This window comes from Neovison vison, chromosome 6, assembly GCF_020171115.1.
Source record: "Neovison vison isolate M4711 chromosome 6, ASM_NN_V1, whole genome shotgun sequence".
Classification (NCBI taxonomy): domain Eukaryota; kingdom Metazoa; phylum Chordata; class Mammalia; order Carnivora; family Mustelidae; genus Neogale; species Neogale vison.
In genome coordinates this window covers 190,500,431-190,512,422 of record NC_058096.1, presented here as the reverse complement: position 1 = coordinate 190,512,422, position 11,992 = coordinate 190,500,431, and the positions used below count along the sequence as shown (strand labels likewise).

The 11,992-nt window shown below is 42.8% G+C and overlaps 1 protein-coding gene across 4 annotated transcripts in view; it reads left to right on the top strand.

Moving 5' to 3' along the window:
• Positions 1 to 3,006: 3,006 nt before the first annotated feature.
• SLC25A26 (solute carrier family 25 member 26) overlaps positions 3,007 to 11,992 on the top strand; it is a 128,884-nt gene continuing 119,898 nt past the window's right edge. For 2 of the 4 annotated variants that reach the window (XM_044253206.1, XM_044253205.1), the window contains exon 1: positions 3,010 to 3,266. In XM_044253206.1, coding sequence (XP_044109141.1) covers positions 3,234 to 3,266 — 33 coding nt within the window. In that variant the 5' untranslated portion in view covers positions 3,010 to 3,233. Of the gene's footprint in view, positions 3,267 to 11,992 lie in introns of all 4 variants that reach the window. The other 2 variants (XM_044253204.1, XM_044253202.1) reach the window with 2 other exon arrangements.

Genomic DNA, 11,992 nt, shown 5'->3' with positions numbered 1-11,992 from the left:
TTTTATTTTCTTTTTTCTTTCTTTTTTTTTTGGACAGAGGGAGTGCATACACACATATGAGTGGGAGAGGGGCAGAGGGAAAGGGAGAGAATCTTAAGCAGGCAAGCAGTCTCCACACTCAGCATGGAGCCTGGGGTGGGGCTGTGGCCCCTCTGGCTGGGATTAATAACCCTACACCTTGGCCAGGGCCTGCACTGCCACTCTGGGCAACTTTGCCAAGGCCACCTTTGATGCCATTTTCCAAGATCTATAGGTATCTCATCCCTGACCTGTGGAGTCTGTGTTCACCAAGTCTCCCTATCAGGAATTCACTGACCATCTTATAAAGACTCACGCCAGAGTCTCTGCGCAGAGGATCCTGGCTCCTGCTATGGCCACCACATAGTTTCATACAAGAAAAATAGAGTGAAGGGGCGCCTGGGTAACTCATTGGGTTAAAGCCTCTGCCTTCGGCTCAGGTCATGATCTTAGGGTCCTGGGATCGAGCCCCGCATCCGGCTTTCTGCTCTGCAGGGAGCCTTCTTCCTCCTCTCTCTCTCTCTGCCTGCCTCTCTGCCGACTTGTGATCTCTGCCTGTCAAAAAAATAAATAAAATCTTTAAAAAAATAATAAAAATAGAGTGAATTAAAGCCTAATTAAAAACATACATAAAAAAAAATAAGAGGGGCACTGGTTTCTGCAGTGCACCAGTTCCAGGTGCTCTTCAACCTTGCTAGTAACACTTGTCCTCTTGGGTCTTTTTTTAATTGTAGCTGTTCTAGGGTGTTTCTCGTATCTCATCACAGCTTTCACTTGCATATCTTTGATGTGGTATCTAGTTTCCATGGTGACATCCAATGACATATCTCCTGGTATTTACGCATTTGTTAGTCCAATGCCATCAAAAGTAGGGATGACCTGTGTCGCAGATGGGCTATTGCAGGAATGACAGCTGAATGACTTCTGAGGCTCTGTCATCGAAAACTGTAATAGTTTGTTTTATTTTCCCTGAGACCACTCACTCTGGGGAAAACCAGGGGCTATATCATCAGGACACTCAAGCAACCCTATGGAGAAGTCTGTGCCGCAAGAACTGAGGCCGTGTGCCAATGATGCTAATTTGCCAGTGATGGGAGCCAGCCATTTTGTGAGCAGATCTTCCAGTCCCAGTCAAGTCTTCAGATCCAGCCCTCGCTGATAACCCGACGGCGGACTTGTGAGAGACACTCTGGGACTGAGCCATTCCTGGATTCCTTTACTACAGAAACTGTGTGAGGTAATACAAGTTTATTGTTGTTCTAAGTTTTGGGGTAGTTTGTTACCCAACAAGAGGTAACCAGTACATATTTTGAGCCTTGAAAATGAGGTGCTACTGTAACAAACATTTAAGCCATAGGGGTGACTCTGTCACCAGACAGTAGAGAAATGGGATGTTAAGGAAAGCATTAGTGCAAGCCTACTGACAGAACCTTGATGGCCTTTGTGGAGCGGGCCGGCAAGGGCTTATGGGTGAATATGGTTGGCATAATTCTAAGATGGCACTGAAGATTCCTGTCCTGTAATTCATATGTTTTGTACAATTACTTCCCTTGAGTGTGAGCAGAACTTGTTAGCATGATGAAACATAACTTCTATGATCATGTTGCATTATATGGCAAGAAACGATTTTACAGATGTAATTACAGTCCCTAATCATTGAGTTAATCAAAAGGGAGATTATCCTGGGGGGCCTGATGTAGCCATATTACCCCCTGAAAGAGACAAACAACATTGTAAGAAGTTCTCCTGCTGGCCCGGGGGAAGTGAACCAATATATTTTGAGATGGCCTATTGATTGTGACACATGGCGAACAGGAGAGGGCCAGTATTCTGCAGGCAGCATCAGGAAAGGTGGTGTTGGTAGAGGGAACAACATGGGTAAAATGTGGAGGCTTGAAATTGTATAGTCTGTCTGTGAGTAGCCTAGCCAGTGGGAAGTGTGACAGAAGACACCATCTGGGAAGTGTGTATCATGTTAAGGAGCTGGAGTATCTCCTGTGTGCAGCAAGAGAGTAATTTAAAGCAGGAAGGTGACATTACCATTATCTTTAGACAGTGCTTCCTGTGAACCAGGAATGAAGTTGAGAAAGTCTATGTACTACCCCCATGGAATCTGTAATAGTACCAAATGAAGAAGTTACTATCATTATCCCCACTTCACAAGGGAGGAAACTCAATCCTGGAGAAGTTATGCCCAAACCTAGTAGGTGAAGCTCAGAACCCGAAACCCTTAAAGATATGCTGGCTGATCATTTCTAGATCACACACATCTAGATAAGAATAAAGGAAACACAGGACTTTATTTAATAAATATAAAGGTAGATCCACTCCAAGAGACTTTTACTAAGTACTTAATAAAGAGGGTTTCTAGATATGCACATTAGTACTGCAGTGAACAAGATAAGCAAATAAATAATTTTAAAAGTAAATAATATTAAGCACAATTTAACTGCCAGTAAGAATAGAGGATGCTAATTTTTAGTTGGAGTAAAGAAACTTTTAAAGTCTTTTACTATATCTTTATCTGATAATTAAAAAATTCTTTTTACGTATTTATTTATTTCACAGATTAAGCCCAAGCAGGGGGAGCTGCAGAAGAGAGGGAGAAGCAGGCTCCCCGCTGAGCAGGGAGCCCCGGCACCCCCGATCATGACCTGTGTAGAAGGCAGAGGCTTCACCTGCTGATCCAGCCAGGAGCCCCTATTTAATAATCTTCTGATGTTGAGTTTGTTTTATAAAAATTCAGACAAATCCCACACACCTAAAACCAAGAGGGAAACTCTAAACCACAAGCCCGGATTCCAGAACTACGTCCTGCCCCTCCGGCCCCGCCCTCCACGAAGCCCCGCCCCTTTGGGCTGACCCAGCCTTCAGCCGGGGTCCTCTTTCTAGGATCCCGCCCCGGCTCGTTTGCTCGCGAGAGTTCTTCGTCTCGTCCAATCGCAAAGCAGCTGCAGGAATGGGTGACAGAGAAGACTCGCGAGACTTGGCTGGACCTCATCCCTCTGCGGACTCCTCCCCTCCCTCCCCGCGCTCTTTAGGGCCCAGCGTCCCCGGTTGCACGTGTAGTTGTTGTGGTTCAACCTCACGTGGCCGCGGGTGTGCCCGCGCTACAGGTCCGCCTTCAAGATGGCGGCGCCCACTGAACGGGGTGGCGACCTCCTGAACCTCGACTGATAGCCTGGACTGATTGCCGTAGAGGTGTCTGCGGGACCATGGACCGGCCGGGGTTCACGGCTTCGCTGGTGGTGAGTGCTGGGCGGCAGGGTGGGCGCTGGGGTGCCAGAGTCTCGCAGTGGAGCCCGTTGTGGCTTCTGTGCCCTACCACTCTCTTCCGGTTTTGCGCGTTGAACCGTCCTGGGGTCACTGGTCACTAGGCCCGTCTGGCAGGGATCGCTGGGTTTCTGGGCCACCGCCAGGCCTTGTGTCACGGTTGTGTCACTCCTACCCGGACGACAGAAGGAGACGCGGGGCAGGCTGCCGGACAGTCTTCCGCAGGATGGCTTACCTAAAGAAAAAAAGAAGAGCGTCAGTTACATACTGTAACCACACTCTGGAGAACTGGGGAATATATGTCACAAAACAAAAAGCGCTTACATCGCACAGACTCCTCCTTGTCCAGGACTGTGGTTTTCAGTTAGCTTTATCTGTTTTCACTCTGGGAAAATGACCTATCTGTTCATCCAATATATAAGAAATCTGCTTATTTTCTTTCAAGCGTTTTTGTCAAGTAGTAGTGTTTAACTATTTTTTTTGTCAAGTAGTAGTGTTTAATTTTTTTTTTTAAAGAAAAAACTACAAGAATCAATATGTTTTCCTATCAAAAACAAACTCTAGGAACAAAAATTTCTGTAATATTTTGAAGCCACTGCCGTGGCAGGTCCAGTAGGGATAGTGGATACAGCAGTGAATACGGATTCGTCATTGTGGAAGAGTAGGCAAAAACAGTATTTTTTACTTTATTTTTAATTTAATGTATTTATTTGACAGATCACAAGTAGGCAGAGAGGCAGGCAGAGAGAGAGGAGGAAGCAGGCTCCCCGCTGAGCAGAGAGCCGGATGGGGGGATCAATCCCAGGACTTTGGGATCATGACCTGAGCTGAAGGCAGGGGCTTAACCCACTGAGCCACCCCGGCACCCCCCAAAACAGGTTTTTTTTTTTTTTTTTTTTTTTTTTTTTAAGACAGCTTGGAAAAAAAAAAAAACGCTCCCATGGAATAATGGAAGTTCGGTGGAATTTCTTCCTTTAATTATTGAAGGTTTGTTGTTGCAGGTGTTGGAGATAACATGGTGAACAAGCTAGGTAAAGGTGCTCACCTGGGTCAGGGGGTGGAGCTGGAATACTAAAGTGACTGTTAGTATAACTGACATCAGGGCTAGTTTCAGGGTGTTACAGAAAGGTGTGCAGGGGAGTGCCTTAGCCACACTTGCGGGCTGATGGTTATAAATTTAGGTTTGTTGAGACCTGTGTCAACTAGGTTTTAAAGATCTAAAGAAATATGTTACCACTTTGAGGTTTTCCTCTGTCGCTAGAGAGACAATGGTTGTAGTTTTGACAGTTAACATTATCCTGCCAGGAACTGGGGTAAGCTCTTTGCATACATCAGTTCTGACAAACAATTAAGTACTATCCTGGTTTTCCAAATGAGGAACTGAGGTACAGAGAAGTTAGGTGACGCCTCCAAAGTCACACAGGTGACATCTGTTTCACATTATCTACGTGTTTTAGCTCAGATTCGAATCCAGGTGGTGTAATGAGGGATTCCATGCCCATAAACACTTCTGGATACGTTTCTGAGGTCAGCTGCCGTAGCTGTTGCTAAAAACAGGTCGGTGTCAGAGTTAACAAATGAACAGTAGTTTTAGAATTTATTAAAGTACGGTACAAATGCCGAAAAATATACTTTTTTTTTATTATAGTTACACAAGTTAAAACTAGGATCAAAAGGAGAAGTTTTGATGAAGTTAGATTTCATTCACGCTAAAGAAAAAAAAAAAAGAATGATTTCTTTTATTATGTACACAGTTTATCTGCCATGTATTTTGCCCATCGAACACTCTGATAGCTGTTGGAGGTATGGTGATGAACAGACCAAACTCATACACTATTTAAGAAATGAGCTGAGGGCCGCTCAGTTGGCTCAGTTGGTTAAGTGTCTGACTTTGGCTCATGTCATGATCTCGGCGTAGTGGGATGGACCCCCTGTCATGCTCTCTGCTCAGCGGGGAGTCTGCTTGTCCCTCTCCCTCTGCACCTCCCCCCACTTATGTTTTCACTCTCCCTCTCAAAATCTTTTAAAAAATTATTTTAAAAAAGAAATGAACTGCAGTGGGATAGAGTTAGAATAATATTAGAGAACCTGCCTGAGATGGAGTGGCCACGAAAGCCTCTGGGGAGGTGACATTAAATTAAGACATAAGGATAAGAAATCGAGAGACATTTTGTTGAGCAGCATGAAGGAAAACCTCAGGTGGAAAGAATTGAGGATGTTAAAGTGGTGGTTGGGGCCTAGTGGGTAAGGGTAGTGTGGCAGGGGTATATTGGAGAGGTAGAGAAAATGAGCTGAAGTGAGTCTTTGTGGGCCATGGAAAGGATTTTGGATTTTATTTGAAGCAAATGGAAGCCATTAGAAAGTTTTGTTAACAAAGTACTTCAGCAGTGGATTGGAGTTTTTTTTTTTTTTACCCCCTAGGTTTGGAGCGTCTTTGAGGCAGGCTGAGTGCTCCTGGGAGGGTTTTGTTTTGCTTGCTTACTCTTTTACCAGTGCCTGGCATTATATGGTTACTCAGCTTTACTTACTTACTGAATGAATGAATGAATGAATGAAAGGTAGATCTAAATGACTGCTGGTTTTAAAATTCTGATTCCAAGTATTAAATGAGATAATGTCAAACATGCAGTACAGAGTCTGGGAGCACACTCCCTAAAGCTTCAGGAGGTGGATGGAAGGGTTGTAGAGTAAAGTATGGGAAGAGCCTCCGGGATTAGTGTTCATTTAGCATGAGTAGACTTTCCAAAAAAGACCTCAGAGTACAGAGACTGGTGCATACTTTTAGGAAAGCAGTTCGAAACTAAGTATTAGTAACTTAAAGATGTTCATAACATTTAAGTCAGTGAAGATACTGGAAAGCCACTTAAACATGAAACACAGGAATGGTTAGGTGAACCTTAAAACATACATTTCATCAACTCTTCAGGGGCCATAAACAGCAGTGCTTGTGAAGAGAATGTGCTATAACATGGAAAATACTTAAAAAAGAAAAAAAATTTAACACCGCCCATAGGTACATCTTCATGCTTAATTAAAACTATAAAAAGACGATTCCGTTCACTAAAAAAGGACTATTGCAATTTTCCAAGATAATACAAAATAATGTTGATAGTAGCATTACTTTTTGCCTTCTAGTTTTTTTAAATATAAAGAAGTACTTTATATTTTTGAAAACAACCACACCCTGTATTATATCTCTTTTCCTTCCTGACTCTTCTCTCCCCTTCAGTACTTAACTGTTTCATTGTCCTTGTAGTTCATGCATTTATCTGGCTTGTTACTTGGATGAAACCAAAAACATCCCGTGGTAGTTACTTCTAACCTGTCCTAGGTTGTAGGGGAAAAAATCTTGGCAAGTGTGGGTGCCGTGCAGTGTCAAGTGCAGGCGGTCTTGCTGGTAGTCTGGGTTGTCAAAACGTGCAAGCAGAAACCATGCAGAGTGGTCCAAATAACTGATGACAGAGCACATGATTCTTTAATGACCTCTAAAAATTCTTGTCAGTGTTAAATGACAGACTCTTACTGTTGATCGGAAATATGTAGGGAAGTGAAAAAAACAGGAAAGCTAATATTGAGAACACTGTAATTTAAAACATCAGAAACCAATAATCTATTTCTTTGTGAAAAATGTGTCAAAAGTAATTTGACCAGTGCTGGTCTTCTAGTCAGATAGCTTAAAATACAGACAAACATCTTTTTGATGCTTTGGCAAAGTGTCCTACTGCTTTCGAAGGTTGGATCAACTTCCAGCATTTTGTCCTGTGTGCTTTCAACCTTATGAAATCTCTCCAAGAGTTCCTTTAATGGGAGGACTTTTGCTGGCATCCCTTCCTCTGGGACATCTTCATCCTTTTGGTCTTAGCCACTTTCCTCACTTATGTTGATAAGTTGGCCTTCACAAATTTCCTCTGACATGGGTCTGGAGTCTCTCGGAGAGCAATGTCCATATTCCCATGGCTGACTGTGTCTTCTGTAACTTTATATTAGATTTGACCTTCACTTTCATTGTTAACACTTTTCATTTATTTGCTCCACTTTCATCTTTGTTGGCCAGTTTCCTCTTATGATTATCTGTTTTTGGAAAATGTAGCTGTGTTAACTGCAATTTGAACCATGATGTTGGATGACTTGTGTTACTTGTGGGAATTAAAGTTCATGCATGTTTTTACTGTGTAAAGCAAGGACTGGCTGCTTGATTATTCTTTTTAAGTTGTTTTCTTAGTGAGGTGGTACTGGAAAAGCTTTTTTATACTCTTCATGTAGTAGTGTCCTCTCCCTGGGCCTGACCTTCTGCTGAGAAACATTGGCCAAATGTGGCCTGAGGGGAATGGCACAGGTAATGTAGCCAGGGCTTCTTAAGTGGGGTGAAAAAAAAAAAACCAGAAGAAAAGAGAAGAATCAAGTATTGGACATACTTTTTTTTTTTTTAATTAAAGATTTTATTTATTTATTTGAAAGAGAGAGACCACAAGTAGGCAGAGAGGCAGGCAGAGAGGGAGGAAGGGAAGCAGGCTCCCTGTTGAGCAGAGAGCCTGATGCGGGACTCGATCCCAGGACCCTGAGATCATGACCTGAGCTGAAGGCAGTGGCCTAACCCACTGAGCCACCCAGGCACCACAGTATTGGACATACTTTGAGGGAAGTTTTCGACCTTCTTTGCCACAGATCTTTCTTTTCTGGAAGGTTCCTTCCTAGTCTTCAATCTGGTATAACGGGAAGTTAGTATCTGATGATGAAGCATTATCTCCAGATCTGTAAGGAATTATGCTTCCACCTTTGCTAGGTTGCTTTGTGTGATTTTTTTCTTTATGGCATTTAAGTCAGAGGGAGCAGGTCTTTTTTTGCTTGTTTTTATGTTGAGCAGACAGTCACCTGGACACAAGTATATTGTAACTTTTGATCAGTCAGTGAAGCATCAATGCACCCTCAGAGACCCACCAGTCATCTAGGACCAGCTGAGAACCAGTGCTGTGATGGAAGCCTTTTTTCTGTGTCTCAAGTACCAGAAGAATAAGACTACTTTTCCTTTCTCATTTCTCTTTCTCTGTAAGAGGAGCTGCTGGGAAAGTTTTAGTATTGGATAACTGTAAAGGACTTGTTAATGTGCTTTTGTTACCACTTCCCAAACAAATGCTACATGTCGAAATAAACATTTAATATTGAGAATATCTATGATCCAGCATTTGAATAACATTAATGAAATGTCATAGAGGAGAGATAAAATTTGTACCCATAGTTTTCCCACCTCTACAAATTAGGTATTTTTATCTGTTCAATGAGACATATTTGTCAGCCTTTGCTCTGGTACTTGGGAAGAGTGCCTCAAAGATATGGTCCCGGCCTTCATGGATTTACATTCAAATAGGAGGCAGACATTAAAAAGAAAATGAGGGGCACCTGGGTGGTTCAGTCGTTAAGGGTCTGCCTTTGGCTCAGGTCATGATCCCAGGGTTCTGGGATCGAGCCCCACTTCGGGCTGCCTGCTCAGTGGGGAGCCTGCTTCTTCCTCTCCCACTCCCCTTGCTTGTGTTCCCTCTCTCGTTGTGTCTCTCTCTGTCAAATAAATAAATAAAATCTTTAAAAAAAAAAAAAGAAACAAATTAGCTATGCAGTGGCAAGGAGTGGTTAAAAAGTAACCATTTCCTGAGCTTTTTAACATGTGCCTCTGCAGGTTTTTCATAGCCTAAGTCATGTAGTTACAATTTTGTATTCTGCTTCTAAAAAATAAACTTATAAATTCAAACCTAATGGTCACAAAGTTGAACATAAATATTCCTCAAATTTTAAAGTTGGTGCTGACTTGTTCCTGCCATGCATTGCATGATTTCACTTTGTGTGGAGTGTGTCCATGCGTGATTCTTGTTCAGAAAGCAGAGTTGGAGGAGACATTGCAATTCATTATTACTAATGAAAGACTTGAATTTATGTGTTCTATATATATGTATGAGATTTAATATATAAATATAATCTTCAGTCTCTGCTAAGCCTTTTTTTTCTTTGAAGATTTTATTTATTTGAGAGATAGAGCAAGCACAAGCACGGGAGAGGCAGAGGGAGAGAGAAAGGGAGGAGCGACTCTCAGCTGAGCCGGGAGCCTGATGCGGGACTTGATCCCAGGACTGCAGGATCATGACCTGAGTCGGAGGCAGACGCCCAATGGACTGAGCCACCCCGGCACCCTCTATTAATCCTTTTTGATGGGTTTTAATATTGTCATGTCAGAAATACTGCATTAGGAAACATTAAATGATATTTATAGTAACATATTAAAAATAATAACTCATGTTTATTGATAAATGATGAAGACTGGCATTTTGCAGTGTTTACAGACATTTCCAGCTTTTTATTACAAACAGTAATAAAGCATATAAGCTTTTTATTACAAACAGTAAGCATTATTTTCCCATTTGAGACATAAAGAAGTCTAGACTTAGGGTGAAAGAGCTTTCCTAAGGAGACTCAGTTGAGACTGGCTGAAGCCACGTCTGTCTGTCTGATGTCAAAGCTGTGTTCTTAGCAGTTAATCTGAAAGAATTTCTGGAGAAATGGAAAGGATACTCAAGTCAAATTCCAGAACCATTACTGTGTTCTCGAGAAAAGCCTTACTAAAAATAGTGAGCTGACACAGCCTTTTCCATGAGGAGGTGAGGGTGCACAGAATGTCAGAAGTCATCCTGAGTAGACCACCAAGCTGTCAGTGTCAATGTGGAATGGTAAGTAGCAGACAGCACTGGCTTGCAGTGGTCGCAAGTGCTCTGGCAAACCACAACAGGGACAATTAAAGAGTGATGGCCCGTTTTAATCTTATTATGAAGGGTTTTCTTGTCATCTCACATTTCCATTTGATTCAAAGCAGCAAACAGGTGCAGAAGCCCTGCTGCTTAGGAGGTTCTGGGTTAGATATTTAGGAGAACAAAGGTGACTGACACGGGTTCTGTTCTGAAGGATCTCCGTGTCCGCTCAGACACAGTGGTTAGTAACGAAAGTGAAATATAAACGAAGTTATATGAGGGAGTCAAGGAAGTAGCATGTAATTTTTTTTTTAAAGATTTTATTTATTTATTTGAGAGAGAGAGAGAGTGAGAGAGAGAGAGAGCATGAGAGGAGAAAGATCAGCAGGAGAAGCAGCCTCCCCGCTGAGCCGGGAGCCTGCTGCGGGACTCGATCCTGGGACTCCAGGATCACAACGTGAGCTGAAGGCAGTAGCCCAACCAGCTGAGCCACCCAGGTGCCCCAAAATGGCAAGCTTTCTTAAAGCCTTATTCTTTTTCTTTTTTCCTTTTTTAAAACACTTTATTTATTTGTCAGAGAGAGAGAGAGCACAAGCAGGGGGAGCAGCAGACAGAGCAGTAGACTTCCCGGTGGGCAGGGAGCCCAAGGCAGGACTTGATCCCAGGACCCTGGGATCATGACCCATGCTAAGGGCAGCTGCTTAACTGACTGAGCCACCCAGGCATCCCAAGTAGCATGTAATTCTGACTGGGAGCTTGGGCGATGTGGCATTTGGTCATAGCCTTAACAGTGGACAGGATTTTGGCAGGTGTGTATGTGTGTGCATGTATGTACGCAGGTGTGGTGGCAGGGGAGTAGGTCTGCTGTCGACATGAGACAAAGGGCAGAGGAAGGACATTTCACTCTAAGCAGGAGGGCAGAAATGAGAAGTTCTAGGACGTGTTTGGGAAACAGTCAGGTTGGATGAGGCTCATGGTCTGTAAGAGGATACAGAATGAAGCTGGATAGGTAGTTTAGGGTCCATGGGTCAAGGTTCTTAGTTAAGTCTTATTAAGTGCCTACTATATACCACACGTAGCTAGGGAATTAGGATTTTTTTTTTTTAGAGAGGTATTCATTTGGAAAAACTTTACTTTTCTATGTTTATAATACTCATTACAAAACTGGAACATTACCAAAAATTAACAAGATAGTAAAAATACTATTAATCCAGAATTTCATGCCATAGAGGTAATGACTTGTAGCAGTTCAGTGTGTATGCTTCCAGACTCCTAGTTACACATATATACAAATCAGCACGTAGTACACAGTTCTTTGAAAGGTGAGATGATACAGCATATATTTTATAGTTTATTTGATTGATTTAAAAAGATAACATTTTCTGTGCCAGTGTGTTTAGATTGACCTCATTCTTTTAAGGGCTGTGTAGCAATCCATTACTCAGAGGTAACATAATTTATCTAATAAGTTTCCAAGGGTGGACCATTAGGTTATTTCCATTTTTTAAAAATATTTTACTTATTTATTTGACAGTCAGAAATCACAAGTAGGCAGAGAGGCAGGCAGAGAGAGGGGGGAAGGAGGCTCCCCGCTGAGCAGGGAGCCCGATGTGTGGCTCGATTCCAGGACCCCGGGATCATGACCTGAGCTGAAGGCAGAGGCTTTAACCCACTGAGCCACTCAGGAGCCCCAGGTTATTTCCATTTTCTAAAGGCTTTTATTTATTTATTTGTCAGAGAGAGAATGCACAAGCAGGGGGAGTGGGAGGTAGAGGGAGAAGCAGGTTCCCTACTGAACACAAAGCCCGATGTGGGACTTGATTCCAGGACCCGGAGATCATGACCGGAGCCAAAGGCAGACACTGAACCAACTGAGCCACCCAGGCATCCCTGTTTCCAGTGTTTTTACTGTTACAGGTAATGCTGTAGTAAACCATCTTGTATATTTATGCACTACTGCTGTGGAAGAA